This window comes from Stenella coeruleoalba, assembly GCF_951394435.1.
Source record: "Stenella coeruleoalba genome assembly, chromosome: 4".
In the NCBI taxonomy this organism is placed as follows: domain Eukaryota; kingdom Metazoa; phylum Chordata; class Mammalia; order Artiodactyla; family Delphinidae; genus Stenella; species Stenella coeruleoalba.
The window spans coordinates 29,913,010-29,934,196 of record NC_137149.1 but is presented as its reverse complement, the minus strand read 5'-3'; the positions used below and the strand labels follow the sequence as shown (position 1 = coordinate 29,934,196).

The 21,187-nt window shown below is 37.8% G+C and overlaps 1 protein-coding gene across 1 annotated transcript; it reads left to right on the top strand.

Moving 5' to 3' along the window:
- Nucleotides 1-5,669: 5,669 nt before the first annotated feature.
- On the top strand, nucleotides 5,670-20,285 carry RRH (retinal pigment epithelium-derived rhodopsin homolog). The gene is made up of 7 exons (XM_079919859.1): nucleotides 5,670-5,806; nucleotides 10,834-11,024; nucleotides 12,550-12,649; nucleotides 13,188-13,341; nucleotides 14,267-14,435; nucleotides 18,441-18,619; nucleotides 19,919-20,285. The coding sequence occupies exons 1-7, from the start codon at nucleotides 5,701-5,703 to the stop codon at nucleotides 20,031-20,033; spliced, it is 1,014 nt and encodes a 337-aa protein (XP_079775985.1). The 5' UTR covers nucleotides 5,670-5,700; the 3' UTR covers nucleotides 20,034-20,285.
- The last annotated feature ends 902 nt before the right edge of the window (nucleotides 20,286-21,187 follow it).

Sequence of the window (21,187 nt, the reverse complement as noted above, 5' to 3'; positions counted from 1 at the left end):
CGAGAGTAGACATACTTGTCTTGTTCCTGATCTTAGAGGAAATGCTTTCAGTTTTTCACCATTGAGAATGATGTTTGCTGTGGGTTTATTGTATATGGCTTTTATTATGTTGAGGTAGGTTCCCTCTATGCCCACTATCTGGAGAGTTTTTATCATAACTGGGTGTTGAATTTCGTCAAAAGCTTTTTCTGTATCTATTGAGATGATCATATGGTTTTTCTTCAATTTGTTAATATGGTGTATAATTGATACACCATATTGATTTGCATATATTGAAGAATCCTTGCATCCGTGGGATAAATCCCACTTGATCATGGTGTATGATCCTTTTTTTTTTTTTTTTGCGGTACATGGGCCTCTCAGTGTTGTGGCCTCTCCCATTGCGGAGCACAGGCTCCGGATGTGCAGGCTCGGCAGCCATGGCTCACGGGCCCAGCCACTCCACGGCATGTGGGATCTTCCTGGACCAGGGCACGAACCCGTGTCCCTTGCATCAGCAGGCGGACTCTCAACTGCTGCGCCACCAGGGAAGCCTGTGTGATCCTTTTAATATGTTGTTGGATTCTGTTTGCTTGTATTTTGTTGAGGATTTTTGCATCTGTGTTCATCAGTGATAATTGGTCTGTAATTTTCCTTTTTAGTAGTATCTTTGTCTGGTTTTGGTATCAGGGAGATGGTGGCCTCATAGAATGAGTTTGGGAGTGTTCCGTCCTCTGCAATTTTTTGGAAGAGTTTGAGAAGGATGGGTGTTAGCTCTTCTCTAAATGTTTGATAGAATTTGCCTGTGAAGCTATCTGGTCCTGGACTTTTGTTTGTTGGAAGATTTTAAATCACAATTTCAATTTCAGTGCTTGTTACTGGTCTGTTCATATTTTCTACTTCTTCCTGGTTCAGACTTGGAAGGTTATACCTTTCTAAGAATTTGTCCATTTCTTCCAGATTGTCCATTTTATTGGCATAGAGTTGCTTGTAGTAGTCTCTTAGGATGCTTTGTATTTCTGCAGTGTCTGTGATAACTTCTTCTTTTCCATTTCTAATTTTATTGATTTGAGTCCTTTCCCTCTTTTTCTTGATGAGTCTGGCTAATGGTTTATCAATTTTGTTTATCTTTTTAAAAGAACCAGCTTTTAGTTTTATTGATCTTTGCTATTGTTTTCTTTGTTTCTATTTCATTTATTTCTGCTCTGATCTTTATGATTTCTTTCCTTCTAACTTTGGGTTTTGTTTCTTCTTCTTTCTCTAGTTCCTTTAGGCATAAGGTTAGATTGTTTATTTGAGATTTTTCTTGTTTCTTGAGGTAGGCTTGTATTGCTGTAAACTTCCCTCTTAGAACGGCTTTTGCTGCATCCCATAGGTTTTGGATCGTCGTGTTTTCGTTGTAATCTGTGTCTAGGTGTTTTTTGATTTCCTCTTTGATTTCTTCAGTGATCTCTTGGTTATTTAGTAGCCTATTGTTTATCCTCCATGTGTTAGTGTTTTTTACATTTTTTCCCCCGTTATTGATTTCTAATCTCATAGTATTGTGGTCGGAAAAGATACTTGATATGATTTCAGTTTTCTTAAATTTACCGAGGCTTGATTTGTGACCCAAGCTGTGATCTCTCCTGGAGAATGTTCCGTGTGCACTTGAGAAGAAAGTGTAATCTGCTGTTTTCAGATGGAATGTCCTATAAATATCAATTAAATCTCTCTGGTCTGTTGTGTCATTTAAAGCTTCTGTTTCCGTATTTATTTTCATTTTGGATGATTTGTCTGTTGGTGTAAGTGAGGTGTTAAAGTCCCCCACTATTATTGTGTTACTGTCAATTTCCTCTTTTATAGCTGTTAGCAGTTGCCTTATGTATTGAGGTGCTCCTACGTTGGGTGCATATATATTTATAATTGTTATATGTTCTTCTTGGATTGATCCCTTGATCATTATGCAGTGGCCTTCCTTGTCTCTTGTAACATTCTTTATTTTAAAGTCTATTTTAGCTGACATGAGTATTGCTACTGCAGCTTTCTTTTGATTTCCATTTGCATGGAGTATCTTTTTGCATTGCCTCACTTTCAGTCTGTATGTGTCTCTAGGTCTGAAATGGGTCTCTTGAAGACAGCATATATATGGGTCTTGTTTTTGTATCCATTCAGCAAGCCTGTGTCTTTTGGTTGGAGCATTTAATCCATTCACGTTTAAGGTAATTATCAATATGTATGTTCCTATTACCGTTTTCTTAATTGTTATGGGTTTGTTTTGTAGGTCCTTTTCTTCTCTTGTGTTTCCCACTTAGAGAATTTCCTTTAGCATTTGTAGAGCTGCTTTGTTGCTGCTGAATTCTCTTAGCTTTTGCTTGTCTGTAAAACTTTTGATTTCTCTGTTGAATCTGAATGAGATCCTTGATGGGTAGAGTAATCTTGATTGTAGGTTCTTCCTTTTCATCACTTTAAATATATCATGCCACTCCCTTCTGGCTTATAGAGTTTCCTCTGAGAAATCAGCTGTTAACCTTATGGGAGTTCCCTTGTATGTTGTTTGTCGTTTTTCCCTTGTTGCTTTCAGTAGTTTTTCTTTGTTTTTGTCAATTTGATTACTATGTGTCTTGGTGTGTTTCTCCTGTATGGGACTCTGCACTTCCTGGACTTGGGTGGCTATTTCCTCTCCTGTGTTAGGGAATTTTTCAACTATAATCTCTTCAAATATTTTCTCAGGTCCTTTCTCTCTCTCCTTCTTCTGGGACCCCTATAATGCGAATGTTGTTGTGGTTAATCTTGTCCCAGAGGTCTCTTAGGCTGTCTTCATTTCTTCTCATTCCTTTTTCTTTATTCTGTTCTGTGGCAGTGAATTCCACTATTCTGTCTTCCAGGTCACTTATCTGTTGTTTTTTTACTCAGTTATTCTGCTATTGATTCCTTCTAGTGTATTTTTCATTTTAGTTTTTGTATTGTTCATCTTTGTTTGTTCTTTAATTCTTCTAGGTGTTTGTTCTTTAAATCTTCTAGGTCTTTGTTAAACATTTCTTCCATCTTCTTGATCTTTGCCTCCATTCTTTTTCTGAGGTCCTGGATCACCTTCACTATCATTATTCTGAATTCTTTTTCTGGAAGGTTGCCTATCTCCATTTATTTGTTTTTCTGGGGTTTTATCTTGTTCCTTCATCTGGTACAAATTCCTCTGCCTTTTCATTTTGTCTGTCTTTCTGTGAATGTGGTTTTCCTTCCACAGGCTGCAGGATTGTAGTTCTTCTTGCTTCTGCTCTCTGCCCTCTGGTGGATGAGGCTACTTAAGAGGCTTGTGCAAGCTTCCTGATGGTAGGGATTGGTGGTGGGTAGAGCTGGGTGTTGCTCTGGTGTGCAGAGCTCAGGAAAACTTTAATCTGCTCCTCTGCTGATGAGTGGGGCTGGGGTCGCTCCCTGTTGGTTGTTTGGCCTGAGGCGACCCAGCGCTGGAACCTACCCTGCTCTTTGGTGGGGCTAATGGCGGACTCTGGGAGGGCTCACGCCAAGGAGTACTTCCAGAACTTCAGCTGCCAGTGTCCTTGTCCCCACGGTGAGCCACAGCCACCCCCGCCTCTGCAGGAAACCCTCCAACACTAGCAGGTAAGTCTGGTTCAGTCTCCCCTGGGGTCACTGCTCTTTCCCCTGGGTCCCGATGTGCACATTGTTTTGTGTGTGCCCTTCCAAGAGTGGAGTCTCTGTTTCCCCCAGTCCTGTCGAAGTCCTGCAATCAAATCCTGGTAGCCTTCAGAGCATGATTCTCTTGGAATTTCTCCTCCCGTTGCCGGACCCCCAGGTTGGGAAGCCTGACGTGGGGTTCTGAACCTTCACTCCAGTGGGTGGACTTCTGTGGTATAAGTGTTCCCCAGTTTGTGAGTCACCCACCCAGCAGTTACGGGATTTGATTTGATTGTGATTGTGCCCCTCCTACCGTCTCACTGCGGCTTCTCCTTTGTATTTGGATGTGGGGTATCTTTTTTGATGAGTTCCAGTGTCTTCCTGTCAATGATCGTTCAGCAGTTAGTTGTAATTCCAGTGCTCTCACAAGAGGGTGTGAGCGCACATCCTTCTACTCCGCCATCTTGAACCAATCTCTCCTCTTCAGTTCTTATAAATAGAAAAAATTATTTCTGGAAAGTTTAAATGGGTACTAAAACTAACTAGGCATAATCCATTACAGAAGAGGAAGGGAGTATGAACCAAAGTAAACTCAAAAATTTTTGAGTGAATGGTGAATGCAAAAAAAGAAAAAAAAAAGAAAAGAGACTTAAAACCTAACAACCCATAGATTTTTAACAGGGAAAGGTCATCTTACGTACTATGTTCATTGCTTTAGGGTCATTTGAAAATATTTTGATATTGGAATACTAAAGAGATTCACTTTCCTAGTATAGATACACTTACAAATATTTCATTACATTTATAAAAATTTGAGTACTAGTAGCTATGGGATCTGGGACAGATCGACCAACCTGATTTCAATTTCTTCAGTTTATATATGTGTATAACTGAGAATTGAGGCAAAAGGATTATCCAGTCCCTTCTTGCTGTGCCATTCTAAGATTTATAAAATTAAATTAAGTGGGTAAATATAGCCCTCTAGTGGTTCTGTTATATGCTTACACTGTTAACTTTGGTGCATCTAGCATTTCTGTAAAGTTATGATTTTTAGAAATTCAGTATTGAGAAGAATAAGATTTTTATATTACATGGCATAAAGAATATGAGGAAAAAAGGTATAGGGATATATTATTCTAACAATAAATGTTCATATTAGATTGTCACCCACTTATGTTACCCACTTTTGCAGTTATAACAATATAATCCAGAATATTAGAATTGCCCAGTACTTTACAAGATGAATTATTGAATCTAGATACTTTGCTGGTGCATGCTATGATTATTACCAGATTAACTACTTGTGCATATCAAAGTGTAGGGTAAATGAACTGAGGTGAATTGTAAAATAGATCATGCTATATTCATGCTTTATTGACCTGGAATTTATGGTATGGCTTTCGGGGAAAACAAATTACAGAATGATTTTATATATACATAGCTCCCCATTTTTTGAAAAGAATGAAAAAAAAAGTGGAAGAAACCTCAAACAGTTGTATAAATACATGTTTCTGCAAGCAAAGAAAAGCAGAATATACACCGAACAATATTATTACCATTAGGGGAGTAAAATTTGGAAGCATGGGGGAGATTACTTCTTTACTTAACTCTAATGATTTAAATTGTTATGGAAAAAACAAAAGGAATTGAAATGGAAAACTTGAAAGGGTCAAACAGAAAACAGGGACCTTAATCTGAATAGTTTTAGAGCAGTAAGTCTGGCTCTTAATTTTGAAACTGATTTCCCGCAGAAATCAGTTAGGTCAGGTCCTGATCTGATTTTCTGAGTTTGTTTATTGTTTAAATGGGATGTGTGCACTTGATAATCTCCTTGGATATAAAGCTGATGCCCTAATTGGTTAAAATGTGTGTTGCTTGTTATTTCTCTTTATTTTGCTAATAAGCTTTTCCCTTGTTCTGGGAATTAAAAATCCTTTCCTCTTTAGCCCAATTAAATTTGTTAAGGGAGGGCCTCTATGAAAAGGCCCTTCTTTGAGGTCTTTAAGTGGAAATGATTGGTTCTGAAAATTCTTCCGTAGGTGGCTTTTGAAACATTTCACAGATATTGAAGGCCCATTATGAAGGCTATCTTGATATCTTCCCTCCAAAATGCTAAGGAATAATTTAGGGAACAGTTCAGACTCTAAGAATGAAGACGGCTCGACCTTTTCACAGACTGAACACAATATTGTTGCAGCTTACTTGATTACGGCAGGTATGGATGTTTATTCCATTAATAGTTATTTTGTTTTTGAATAAGTGAAGAAAAGCAGAGGTTTTCAGCATAAGGTAGTAGAAAAAGCATGGGTTCAGAGATAATGTTTCAAGTTCTATATTGTTGGCTAACCTTGAGAAGTCACTTATCCTTTCTCAGTTGGGGTGCTCATGTGATAAATAAGGTTGATAATACTTGCTCTACTTCCTGGCTGTAAAGATCAAAAAGAGAATGTAGGTGAAAATAAATGGAAACATTGTTAATGGTGGTTAATATAACAAGTTATTTTGAATTTTGATAGGCAGTGAGAGCCGTGAAATGGGGCTGAGAAAAGTTTTTTATAAAATGAGTAATTATCCATATGTTTGGTTATTACATTGTCAAATTAAGTTTTTATTGGGGAATAGTGTGCACCATGGCAAAGATGTATTTTTATAGCATTTACTATTCTCATACATACTTTCTGTAATTTTGTCCTTGGTGGTGGAATCTAGTTAAGATCGAAAGATCCTGGAAAGAAAATTAAAGTCGTAAAAAGAGAGAGCAGAGTGTATTGTCACTGAGGACAGAGTTTGTAAATTGAGCTCATTTTCGAATGCTGTATTGGAAAACTGAGCTTTGGTTTTCATTTTTTAGTATCTTTGTAACAGTGAGCAAGTTTTTTGTTCTTCCATTTTCATATCTGTAAAATGGGGATAAGAATAAGCTACTGTCACAATGGTTTTGAAGAGTAAAATTAAATAATGCACAAATATACCTAAGTGATATATACAGTATATGTTGGACAAATGTTTCTTTCTTCCCACATACACACACTCATTGATGCATATATTGCATTAAGATAAAGACTTGTTGGCTGAAAAAAAGGAATGGGGAAATTGACAATAGAAGTTCTCTGATTACCTTTTTTATGTATAGGTTGAATTGTGGTATTAATTTTATGCTTAGCAGTCACTTCATTTTCAACTTTATGCTTAGTAATGAGTTTTAGAAGTAACTTTATTATTTTTTGGATTGACTTATGAAAATTTTCAAATATATTCAAAAGTAGAGTAAAAACATAACAAATCCTACTGTACCCAGTTTATTCTTTATAATTGCTTAGTTTCCCCATAATTCAGAGTATTACTTCTGTGGTAGAAAATGTGGTTCCTCAGCCAACTTTTTCATTTGAATACCTCTGTATGATAAGCACTGGATAAGTTCTGTTTTCTTTTTGAATTTTTTTTTGATGTTGCAACAGAAAGGAGAAAACAATATGCTACTTAAAGAGATAAGCTCCTTATCACAATTACATAGAAGTACTTTGTATACAAACTTTTGGTTTAGTTAGTTTTTGGTAGATGACCAAGAAAAGCTATCTTTTTTGATCTGGTTACAAAAGAAGCATGCAAAGAAATTTTCCTGTTAAGAAAATATTCTTGCTGGTTCTTACCCCTGTAACAGTAATAGTAATAGTAATAGTAATCTTACTATGATGACAATGATGACTTCTACTAGAATTACTATTACTACTGCTACTACTACTCCAACCACCACCACCACCACTACTACTACTGCTACCACTACTAATGTTATTATTGGAATACTTGGTATATACCAAGCACTGTTCTAAATATTTACATGTACAGAATAATTCATCCTATGCTAATTCAGTAAGCAAATTTTATTTTCCCTGTTTACAGATAAAGAGTCTAAATAACTTTCCCAACACACACATCTACTAAGTAGCTACACCAGGATTTGAACTCAGGTATTTCGACTCTAGAACCGTCAGGTATAATCACAAGGATCAGTTTTATCAATACTATGAGTACGTGTTGTTTGTTTGTGTTTTTAGTAGATGAACTGAAGGGAGCATATCTAACTTCTTTATGCTTTTGTTCAAACGTTTATTGTTCTTTGGGCCCCCCAATCTTTCCCTTTAACAAAACTCACTTAAATGTCCAAATCGAAACCAAAACCGTGAGGAAAAGAATTTAGTCAAAGCATTTATTTCATTTGTTACTTTTACCAAGAGCCTATTTAGATTTTTCATTTTAAATTTAATTTTTAATTTAACATTTCTCTCAGATTGTAGCTCTTAAAAATGTTACCAACTTGAGCACTCTCCCTTTCTCCAGTTGCTCCAATGCTGGGGAGCAAGAGGGCATGGTGAATTAAGGATCTGAAATAGATTCATTACGGGTGACCTGTAGGATGAAGCGTGAGAGGTACTAGGCTGAGAGGATGGCTGTGTACCAGCTAATGAAAGACCTAAGCCGTAAAGGCGATAGGGGAATCACTGAATGACATGATCCAATTTGTATTTTAGAAATGTGCTGTAGTGGTAGCTAAGAGACCAGGTAGGTGGCCTCTGTGTGATTAAGATTTAAAAGACTCTGAGGAGGAAGTAGTAGCATTGGAGATAGACACATTCAAGAGCTAGAAGTTAGAATTGATGGTTGGATGTGGAGACTGGGGGAGAAGGTGAGGGAGCATCAAAGATGACATCTAGGTTTCTCTTTTGGGCCACTGGATAGATGGTGAAGCTATTCATCAAGATGGGAGCACATCTGGGGAAGAACATGTTTGGGTCAAGAGAGAAAATCTCTGGGTTCCGTTTGAGAGAAGTCCCGTAAAAAGCTGCGCACATGAGTTTGAATTTTATGAGACTGATCTGGAAAGTCACAGCATATAGCCTTGGGTCTGTGTGAAATCACTGAGTGTATATTGAACGTGAAAAGAAAGAAGGTCCAGGACAGAAACTTGGACAATGCATATATTTAATAAGGTAGAGATGAAGAAAGAAAGGCCAGGAAGTGGATTAAGAAGGATCTGCCAAAGAGATTGGAGGAGAGCCACAGAAGCCAAGGGGAAATTAACTGAACATAGACCTAACTACTAAATGATCTATTGTCTACTCATTAGAAAACACCTACAGATCGGAAATAAAGTAGAGTGCTTGAGACAGCTGCAGAGAAAATAGAAAAAGGGCTAAATTTACCTCATTCTCCCTGTTATATCTAAAACCGCCCCCAAAGCACAATTACTTTATTCTGGTTGCATATTTGGTAGGCAACAATTTACTGCACTGTTTTTATCTGACTTAAAAATCATCAAATCTGTAACTAGCCCAGAAAGACTCTTCAATTCACTAAACTTTTTGGAGCTACAATACTAGATGCAAAAATATTGAGCCAAAGAATCATCAAATTTGATATCATTGTGCCTTAATTATGCTTGCAGGAATAATAGACCTTAAGCAATATGAGTTTTAGTTGTCCGTTTATTAAATAAATCTGCTATATATCATATATACAACATAGAAATGATTAGAAGCCTAAAATCTACACAGGAAGACTAGGCATATATGAATTAAGTAATATAGCATCACATAAGGTAAAGTATAATATAAACAAGTACTTTGAGAATTTAGAGAAGAGAGGATACTATGCAGAGGACAAGTCTTTGGGGCAGAATTGGCCTTGAACAGAATTTTGAAGGGTAGCATTTGGAAAGGTAGAGGAAAGGAGTAGGGTGTTCCAAGTGGGAGAAATGAAAGTCGAAATTTACCACAAGCCTGGTGCATTTGATAAATAATTAGATGGAGGGCTTGTTTGACAAGTGTGAAAATTTGCTTAGAGAGGGTAAAAACAGATTGAGGCAAAGAGCCTGGAATACCAGGCTGGGACATGTGGACTTTATCACGCAGATGTTGGGGTGTGTTGGAGGTTTTGAGAAGAGCCTTGGTTAATTCTATGTTGTAGAAAGTTTATTCTGCCAGCAGCATGCAGGAGGAAAGAACAGGAATCTAGATTAGTATAACAGGATTTTGAATGGAAGTTTTGACCAAGGTGCCAAGATATAATAGAAGTTCTTCCTTAGCTGATACATTTGGGTGTTGGTGCTTGGAAACCTTCCGTCTCTCTGGCAATAGCTGGAGCTGATCACCAGAGTTCTCTTCATGATGGTGAACACCACTCTATGCTTTTTGTTCCTTACCCCTCCTTTTCCCCCTAGGAATCTGGTAATAGCTCTAGCCTCTCTCAGCTGTTAGAACCTATTATGGCCCACATCTGGCTTATGGGAAATGTGTGCATCCTTTGTTGCATGTAGGGAGTGTTAAACAGGCTGACATGCACATCCAGTCCACTCAACAATATTTCTTGTTGTAAATGAAAACACTGGCATTCAGATTAAGAATTTCAGTCATCAGTCTACCTGAATCCCCAATTCTGGGGCACCGACAACATTGAGTTTCTGGACCTGCAGGTCTAGAAGTCAGATCCCAGGCTGTGGAGACTTGACTAGGGTGATATGGCCTGTGAGGCTTCTCAGTGGACCTGAAAGCCAGTCCGACTTCCTCTCTGGATAGCCAAACCTTGCAGTGTGCATTCTTCTATAGGTGTGTGTGTGTGTGTGTGTGTGTGTGTGTGTGTGTAATAAAGAATTTAGATTTGAACATGTTGAGTTTCAAGTGATATTGAAACAGTCATATGATCTTACATACTGTAGATGCTTAATAAATGTTTAATGGCAATGAATTGTATGAAAAGGGATGCGGGACTGGAGCATATTTCAGGGATGGAAAGTGACAGAAGCACTGTTAGGATAGAATGATAGCTGAGGCTTGAGAAACTATAGAGAAAGGAGAGCCTCAGGCTTCAGGAAGGAGGATGAGAAAATTAAGCTGCCAAAGGAGATTGTATGATCATATGTATATCCTAAAAATCAGTGGTGGTGGTATCATGACATGCAAGGGAATAACATCAAGGACAGAGTGATCAATAGTGATGACATTAACACCAGTCTTTAGTGCTGGTTTAGGCAACTTGTAGATTCTTTGTGCTTTAATTTTTATATTTCTGTTTTACAAAAGGGCTGTGAAGATATTACAATTAGCTTGAAGAATAGCTGAAGCTCTTCAAATAAACGAACCAAAATGGATTTGCTATATTTTTGAAGGAGCTTAAATATTTAATTTGATTCTACTTTTACACATTCAAATTAAACAAAATGTGTGATTTTTTTGTTTATGTTCTCAGGTATGATAAGTGTTCTCAGCAACATAATAGTTCTGGGCATCTTCATTAAGTACAAGGAGCTTCGGACACCCACAAATGCAATTATCATTAACTTGGCTGTTACTGATATAGGGGTCAGTAGCATTGGCTACCCCATGTCTGCTGCTTCAGATCTGCATGGAAGTTGGAAGTTTGGATATGCAGGATGTCAGGTATTGGAGATCTTTAGAATCAAAGCAAAATAAAGTAGATTAAGAAAATGTACATTTAAATGTCTTTAAAAAATCCCAAGGGTTTCAATCAAATAAGATTATGTAGGATAATAGATATGGTGCTCTTAATAAAAATGGCTTCAGGAGTGACTGGGAAATATATTCCTTAATAAGAGAAATGAAATCAGTCGCCATCATTATATTTTCAAAATTTCCCCAACTCAAAGGAAAAAACTAAACTAACACAAAATTAGTAGTCAACTAGAGAAGAAAAGTGAACATTTGCATATTCAAATAAAAACTTGCATATTAAAAATTCAAAAAGAAATACTCTGCTTTCATTTGAAACAATAAAATAATGACTGTGTCATAATATCTAAGTAATGTAGTTAAACAACATGTTGCTGATTTTTTTCTATGGAAAGTTCTCCAAGAGAATTGCTTGTGAATATATCTACGGTGATTTTTACTGACAAGAAAATAAATTAATATTAATTTGCATTAATGACTTTTGGCCTGATTTTTTAAAACAGTTAGCTATTTTAAGCTCTAAAACTATAGAGAATAAAATGAAAAGAGTAGAGAGTAGGGAATACCCATGTGTGCACCAACCAGTTTTGTCAAACCTTAATGTTTTGCAATATGTGCTTCAGGTTGTTTGGGGTTTTTTAAATTTTTTTCTTTTTTTCTTTGGCTGCCCCGTGTGGCTTGGCTTGTGGGATCTTAGTTCCCCGACCAGGGATGGAACCCAGGGCCCATCAGTGAAAGCACCGAGTCCTAACCACTGGACTGCCAGAGAATTCCCTGTTTCCAATTTTTTTAAACCACAAACAAGGCTTCAATAAATTGTTCTCATACATGTCTTTTTCTGCAATGTGTGAGAGTTTAGATACATTACTAGGAAAGGAATGGTTTGGTTGTAGATAATGTTTATCTTCAGTTTTATCAGATGTGGACAGATTTCTCTCCAAAATGGTTGTGCCAGTTGCTAGAACTTCTGTTACTCCACATTTTCTCCAACACTTGGGGTTGTCAGACTTGGAATTTGTAGCATTTTGATGGATATAAAATAGTATCTTATAATTTGCATTTCTTTCAAGACTTAATGTGATTGTACATCTTATGTCATAAACATGCAGGTTTCCTCTTGTGTTAATAGCCCATTTTTCTGTTTGTCTTTTCAGCCTGTTGAATTGTCTATCTTCTGAGTAGCAGTCTTTTGTTGGTTATATGCATTGCACTTAATTTATGGTTTGTTTTTGACTCCACAGAGTATGTATAGAAGTTTTACTTTAAGCCTTAACATTTTTTAAAAAGTTTATTTTAATTAATGAAGTCTCAAAACATTTTCTATAAATGCCTTTATTAAACCACTTATAATTTGACAATAGATGATATATTTTAAAATTAGTAAAATAAAAAACTCTCAGTGTATTTAAAATATATTTTAGCAATGGGATAAAAGTGTAAATGTCTCTTGGGAGGATGTGTATAATGGTGCAATCTTTCCAATTTTAATCTTCAGATTTATGCTGGATTGAATATCTTTTTTGGAATGGCAAGTATTGGATTGCTCACAGTTGTGGCTGTGGATCGATACCTGACCATCTGCTGTCCTGGTGCAGGTACAGCACTTTTCTCAGCTTTCTCAGTGAACCCATTTTTGCCTAAGTACTGCTCGATACACATTCACTTCAAAATGTAAATGTATGGCTTGCAACACGGTCAGTCATATTTCTCTGATAATCCTTGACTGAAAGTTTCAGTGATTTTCTATTATACCTAGAATAAAACCCAAATTTCATAACACAGCCTCCAAGGTCCCATGCATTCTGGCCCTGGGCTACCTTTCCAGTGTGTTCTGGGGTCCTCTCACTTTGGGGTACTAACCAAACCCTTTCCCACTTTGGGGTCTTTGTAAATGCTATTTCCCTAGTGTTTCTCCATTTCTATCCTCTGACTGATCATTTTATCATTCAGGTTTCAGCTTAAATGTCATTTTTTTTTTCAGAATCTGAATTCATGTAGATAGGCTTTGTGTGAACTAAAGTGCTCTGTGAAGAATCTATTTGATGACAACTTTGAATAATCAGTTAAAACAAAATGAAGATATGAATCACATCATTGGGAAATGACTTTGATGTTCCATATGTTTGTTAATAGGAAGAAGAATGACCACCAACACTTACATCAGCATGATTCTGGGGGCCTGGTTCAATGGCCTCTTTTGGGCTTTGATGCCTATTGTTGGGTGGGCTAGTTATGCCCCAGATCCTACTGGGGCCACCTGTACCATAAACTGGCGGAAAAATGATGTGTAAGAGACATGTTTACACTTTATAATCAAATGCTTCTAGTGTAGACATTTTCTCACCATTTCAAATTTAAGGTCAGATCAAATGTTTCTCATGCAGAGATGACAAAGAACTTCCTTGGTATAGATGATATGATTACAGCAGAGATGAATTGAGAAAAGTGAATTATGCTTATTTTCAAGGAAAGGCCATCCAGCTCCCCTTGTCCCCTGCTCTGTTCCTTCCTCTATCTTCTGGCAGCAAAGGCAAAACAGAGAATCCTTCCAATGTCCGCACCTTAGAGGTAGGACCTGACGGGGAAAAGGAGTGTTAGTGGAGCTAGACAGTGTGCAGATCTGGCAAAAGTCCAGCCTTTCTTTTGTAGATGATCTGGTAATAAAGCATCTCCTGAGAATTATGCAGCAAAAGCACAGTCACTGCAAGGATTTGCTTGCTCATCAGTGATGCTTTCCTATATTTACCAGGGAAAAGGGGGTAATTTAGTTTATTAAAGGAAATGAAAGATTATGAAGAAAAGCAAATAGAAAATTTCTAACTCTCAAACTAAATCTAAAACTTTTTAGATTTAGTGAAAGGTCAAAAAATAAATATTTTAGGCTTTATAGGCAAGACTGTCTCCATTGCAACTATTCAACTCTGCCTGTGATAGCAGCCCTAGACTGTATGTGATGAATGTGGTTCCAATAAAATTTTATTTACAAAGACAGGCGACAGGCTGGATTTGGCCCACAGGTCATAGTTTGCCAACCCCTAGTCCAAATGAACTCAAAGTCAAATGCACTTCCTAAGCTATTTAATAATATAATGACTGCTGGACAGTGCCAGTATTATTTCTGATAATTATCCTGTTTCCCTTACTCTATTTAGTATATTAAATAAGTAGTGATTTAATGTCATGATTTAATTATTTCCTTTTCTTACTTTCAGATCTTTTGTTTCTTACACCATGATGGTTGTTGCAATAAATTTTATTGTGCCCTTGATAATGATGTTTTACTGCTATTACCATGTCACTCGATCCATTAAACATCATGCTACTAGTAACTGCACTGAGTATCTCAACAGAGATTGGTCAGATCAGGTAGATGTAACAAAGGTAAGACATTAAAATCCTTAAAAAAGTTTTGTAATCAAGCTTTTACATGGACACGGTTCCTTGGCCCCTGCAGTCACCTCTCCCCAACTCCCGATTCTCACTCTCTGGCTCTTTTTTCTGGTGTTGGCCTCCGTATTTCTAAATGATGTGCTTATCTGCTGTTTTGGGTAATTTTTTTATTTTTTAAATAAATTTATTTATTTTTGGCTGCGTTGGGTCTTTGTTGCTGCACGTGGGCTTTCTCTAGTTGTGGCGAGCAGGGGCTACTCTTCATTGCGTTGCACGGGCTCCTTATTGCAGTGGCTTCTCTTGTTGCGAGGCATGAGCTCTAGGCGTGCGGGCTCAGTAGTTGCGGCGCACGGGCTTAGTTGCTCCATGGCATGTGGGATCTTCCCGGACCAGGGCTCGAACCCGTGTCCCCTGCATTGGCAGACGGATTCTTAACCACTGCGCCACCAGGGGAGCCCTGTTTTAGGTATTTTTCTTTGCTGTTACTTCTTGATTTCCTACTATAGACAAAGAAAATTTTTCTTATACCACCAACCTTTCCTACTCCTCCCCACCAGCGTTTATCTCTCATCTTATCAGTAAAATGTTAATATTTGGTTAGATGAAGAGCCAATTTTACATTATTGTGATTATCTAAATTTTATTTATTGAAAATCTCTGTAAGACTCTGATTTATATTTCTTTTTTTATACAACTTTTTCCCCTTTGGAGTTAACAATTCATTCCTTTCTCTTTCTCTTCCTCTGTTCATCTCTCTCCCCTTCTCTTCTCTCCCTCTCTCTCTCTCTCTCTCTGTAGCTTTGTTTGCTGACTCTTCTGTGTACCTGTCACTAATTCATCTCTAAACTCTCCACCAGAGGCTTCAGTCTCCTCTTAGTATTTTCAGATACATCAGAGACTAGGTCGACTTTATCCTTTTCTTGGCGCTACCCTCCTGACACCCGCCAGATCTCTTGCCCTAGTCTACACTGGCTGTTCTTTAGGATGACTACCTAGGAAGCCAGCATCCCCACATCTCCTTTGTCACCAGCTGGGAATGCCTTTGACCTATCTCATAGGTCAGATCACCCGTTTTCTGAATTGTATGTCTTCCCTTTTTTTTTTTTGGTTAACTCCTTCACATTTGGTGTAACACATTCTCTAATAGAGTCTTGAGAAGGTCACAAGGAAGTCAAATGTTTAAGATTTTGCATGCCTGAAAATGTCTTAATTCTACAATTATGTTTGACCGATTGTTTGCTTGGTACGGAGTTCTAAGTAGAAAAATGACTTTCAAAGAATTTCGAAGACATTACTCTATGTAGTCTCTCGGCTTCAGGTGTCACTATTGAGAAGGCTGACAGCATTCCGGTGATCTGCGTTCTCTCTGGAAGCTTGTGATTTTCTCTGTGTCTCCAGTTTTCTGAACTGTCACGCCGATACGCCTTGGTGTGGCTCTTCATTCACCCACGTGCTGGGTACTGGGTGAATGCTTTCTATGTCGAGACTCAGGTCTTCCCTTCTGGGAGTTTCCTTGTATTATTTCTCTGGTGAGTTTCACCTCCCATTTTGTTTTCTCTGTTCTCTTTTTCTGGAACTCTTTTTATTTGAGTATTTAATCTCCTGGATTTGTCTTTTAATTTTCTTAAATATTCTCTCCTGCATTATTTCTGTTTTTTGTTTTGTTTTTATTTATTTATTTTTGGCTGTGTTGGGTCTTCATTGCTAAGCGTGGGCTTTCTCTAGTTGCGGTGAGCAGGGGTTACTCTTTGTTGTGGTGTGCGGGCTTCTCATTGCAGTGGCTTCTCTTGTTGCGGAGCACGGGCTCTAGGTGTGCGGGCTTCAGTAGTTGTGGTGCACGGGCTAAGTTGCTCTGCAGTATGTGGGATCTTCCCAGAGCAGGGCTCGAACCCATGTCCTGTGCATTGGCAGGCGGATTCTTAACCACTGCACCACCAGGGAAGTCCCCTGTTTGTTTGTTTTTGTTTCTACTTTCTTCTTTTTAAAAAATTTTTTTTTGATGTGGACCATTTTTGAAGTCTTTATTGAATTTGTTACAATATTCCTTCTGTTTTATGTTTTGCTTTTTTGGCCGGGAGGCCTGTGGGATCTTAGCTCACCAAATAGCGATCGAACCCACACCCCCTGCATTAGAAGGCGAAGTCTTAACCACTGGACCGCCAGGGAAGTCCCTGTTTCTACTTTCTGAGAGATTTCCGCAACCATGTCCAGGACTGGGATTGGGTGAGGAGAGTGAGGCTCAAGCCTGGGGTGCAAAATTTAAGCAGGTGCCAAAAAGCTCAGTAATCAAAAAATCAAGTAGTTAGTGCAGTATTTTAAAAGATCAAAATTTATGGAGAAAATCCACATTGAACAAAATATAAAATATTAAATAAAGACAGGACCTGACCCTGCACTTGCACAGTTCACCTTATTTACCTCACCCTTACCCTGGCTGCCCATACATTTCAACCTTCCTGTTGCATTTTTAAAATTCTGCTTTCACTTTTGTAGATGAGATGGAAGCATTATTTTATACTCTGTACTTCTTTTTGATAGTGTCCTCTTCTTGTTTAATGCATGTGTATCTTCTCTCATTTCTGTGATGATATTGTGTATATATTTACATTTTCCTTCTGTTCATCACATATTTTTTTCCCCCAAGTTCCTGCACTGTTTTGGTCTCTGCCTGTCAGTTTGCGTGTTTCCTCAATGTCTGGTGATCAGGGACTGTCCCTGCATATTTAAGAGTGATGCGCTAAAAAGTTGATTGTGAGCTCTTGCTGTGCTCTTTCACTGGGATATGTCTTTGGAGAGGGGGGTTTCTAATGATCTGTACCTCTGGATATTTTCTTCTGGGCTGGTCAGTTTCCAAGGCGAGAAGATTCTTTCGCCTTTCTGGGTAGGAGATAAAAGTCTGTGTACCCACATTCTCATGGCTCAGTGCAGGGAAGGGACAGCGTGCAGCCCCCCTCTTTTCAGGACAGTACGCCAGCTCTCAGCTGAGCCCGGTGTTCCCCAGTCTCAAGTTTCCCTGCTTTACCCTCTCTTACACTGACCCTTGGGGTTCTTCTGGGGAGAGGGGGCTGTTTCCTAGCTGAACAGAGAGGGGATTCAGAAGTCTAACTGCTTCTTTTTGCAGATTTTAATGAGTTTTTGTGTTTTAGGTTCCAAGTGCAGCCCCACATTCAGAACTGTCATCTCCAATTCCTGAGGCTTTCTGTAGTTCTGTGGAGTGGATTCACCTGTACCTGATTTTCCCTCATTCCTGGCTCTTTAAAATTAAAAAAAAAATTTTTTTTAAATCATTCTCAAGTCTGATAAGTAATATGCCACTTGTCTAACGATTATTAAATTTTAACTTTTACAGAGCTGTCTAATCTGTGGTTCTCAGACCTTATGTGTTTATGTCTTTTTAAACCTTTTCTATCTTTTTAGTGGGCAATCAGGAGGGAGCAATGTAATTATAATTTTTCATTCAAACAAAATATAAGGATAGCTCCTTTACAAAATTATCTGCACTGTACGTATTATATGTGATTTATTATATACCAAGCTCAAATGGCCTGTATGAGAATTCCCTGAACTCAATAGAGGACTTTTTTTTTTTCACATTGAGTTTAGAGAGTTAGAAAGTTGTTTTTTAGATTAGCAGATGAGAGTGAGGAAAAGAAAGCACAACACCAGCAGTCCCTAGCACAGTTACTCCAAGTGGGCCAGGAGTGGGTCCTTCTGCCTGTCATCCAGGCCAGCTTTTGTATTCTCCCCAGCTCACCAAAAGAAAGCCGGCATTCTTTACATTTGTGCACCAGTCTGTCCATTTCACAAGCTCTTGTTATAGATGACCTCAGGCACATTAGCAAAGTATGAGGGGAAAAATTCAGTTTTTCCTCTGTGTCTTCAAAAACATAAATTTATTCAAGTTCCAATCCAGATAATTTTTCATGCAGTTTAAGGTATATTAGTTATTTTGATATTTTAGATATTGGGTTTGGCGAATATTGATTTCTTTTACAGATGTCTGTGATAATGATACTCATGTTTCTGGTGGCATGGTCCCCTTATTCCATCGTGTGCTTATGGGCTTCTTTTGGTGACCCGAAGAAGATTCCTCCCTCAGTGGCCATCCTAGCTCCACTGTTTGCAAAATCTTCTACATTCTACAATCCCTGTATTTATGTGATTGCTAATAAAAAGTAAGTTATGTCTAAAATGGTTCTCAACTAAAAAAAGTATACAGAAAGAATGTTAAAAAGGCAATGGATAATGTTCTAAAACTTTTGGGAAGGTAAGTGACAGAAACTCACTTCAGATGAATGTAAAAGTTATTTGGTTCATGCAACTTGAGAAGCATTTAGGACCTTAAATGTCTAGGGCTCCAGTTCTGTGACAGGCTCTTCCTACACAGAGGCGAGATAATCACGGGTAACTCAAGACCCAAGTTCCACAAGCTAAGCATCCCCAAATGTGAATTTCGTCTCACATGGCTTTCTGGCAGAAGTGGCCCTGGATGGTCAATGGTGAGCTCAGCTTGGATCACATGGTTACCCCATTTAAAATACATGGAATTGGTTTTGCAAAGAAGAGAGTAGTTCTATTACTGGAAAATGGACAAAGCAAGGCCAGTTGGACTCCCTAAGTGGGTAGCATAGTTGTATATTTACTAGGAGGAAGACATATCATTCAAATGCAAGGAAAACTTCAGTGCTAACATAAAGGGCTTCAGGAGTGTGTAGTCACTCAGAATAGTTGAGAATCTTCCCCTTCCCCCCTTTGTTGAGCCTCTGAGCAAGGATTTCTTTCCTGCCTCATCAGTGAAGCTTACACTGCTTCATTTCCTGTTACTGCTTAAAGATGTAACAGTAGATGAACCAATCTACAGTAGATTGGGATGAACCAATCTACTGTGCTTAAATATTTGACCAGAAAAATCTCAGTAGAGGTGAAGTAATTTGATCCTGGAATGCCAGTGCTGCTTCTATTACACTTACGTATTTATGCACGTTAGGAAAGCAACTTTAGCCACAGATATATGAAGAAACATAAAAACTTTTACGAAGCAGACTGCATAAGAAGCATAAAGAACACATTTTAAATTCAGAGTCTCTTGGTAGTTCTTTAGGAAAGGTCAGGCATTCTCAAGCTCCTCTTAATTGAAACTGGCCTTTGCTCAGAAGAACAAATGCATGAAATACACATCCTTAGTTCAAGTAAATAATTCCTTGCAAATGACGTTAGATGCACCCTCTTAGACATAATTAGTGGTTTTTATTAAGTGTCTTCAATGTTAATAGTCAGTGGTGCACAAGTGGTCTTTAACTGTGTCATACGCTTGATACATTGACCAAGGGTCTCAACAGCAGATGTTAAAGCTGGAAGCAGAAATTTATCTGGAGATGCCAGTTGGTAGTAGTGGCATCATAGCCATGTTTGAGAGTACTCTAAAAGTGCCAGGTCCTCATGGGTAATGCCAGATTTTCCCTTTTTTATTGTAGGTTCCGGAGGGCAATGCTTGCCATGTTCAAATGTCAGACTCATCAAGCAATGCCCATGGAGAGTATCTTACCAATGGATGTACCCCAAAACCCACTGACTTCTGGAAAAGTCTGAAATAAGAGGAAAGCACACATTATCAAAACATTTGCTTTTTTTTTTAATGATTTAATTTCACTTAAAATCTGAGCCCATTTCAATCAAATGCAGACATAGAGGATTGTCCTAATAGACTGTAGATTTCTCACGTGTAGTTTATAAGTTCTTCTGTTGGTGCACTGGCCACTGTAGGGAATGTTTCATTGTTTCCTTATATGTAAACTTATTGCTTATCTCCTTTGGTGAATAGAGGCACATGAGATTAAGGCCTCTTCTCTTTCTCCCTATCATGGCATGTATTACGCTGTACCTGGTACCTTGCCTGGTCCCTCCGTTAGATCAGAAACAACTGCTATTTTAATATTAGAATAAATTATTAATAATAAGTAATAGTCTTTAATAAATAATTACTGAAATGAGTTGTTGGATGTTCCCAGCTAGAATGGAAAATATTTTTAGCACTTCACAATTTAAAAAATTTAATGCAATTATTTATTAAGTCTATTTAATAAAAATGATCAAATGAATATTAAGCACTATTGCTTTTAAATCACATCAGTCAATGCACATATATATTTTATATAGCAGTTTATAATCTGTGTATACTATTATGTGTTCTGCATTTTTAATTACTGTTTTCATGTGTATTATTTCCATATATTTGGCACTAGAATTAAGTTTAATCAGAGTGAGGGTTTTTGTATGTTTGTGTTTTTTTCCTATCTTTTGTTTTATTGATGAAAAAATTAATAGTCAGTGTAAGAAAGAAATGGAAAATTTTACTTGACCCAACCTCAAGATTATATTCCAAGAACAGTCTTTAAGAAAGCTCTGAGGACTGTTCCAAAGAGGTAAGGTGGGAGGCCAGTATATAGTGCAATCAAGTACACATCTCAGTAGAAGGTTACTGCTATAGCAAGGAATAGATATCTTAGTTAATGTTTTTAGTGCTTTTCTAAGTTTGGGAAGATGCAAAAAACTGGGCTTATAAAATTTTCTCCTGAAAATATCTAACTATGAGGGCTGGTTCAGCTAGTTTTCCCAGAGAACAAAGTGCCTCATCCTGATCTTTACCCTGAATTCCTTTCAGGGTGTATTGTAGGTCCGTGACTGCAGTGCCTAATGACTTGATTCTTGTAGAACTGGATAGTGGGCAATATCTTTATTTTATA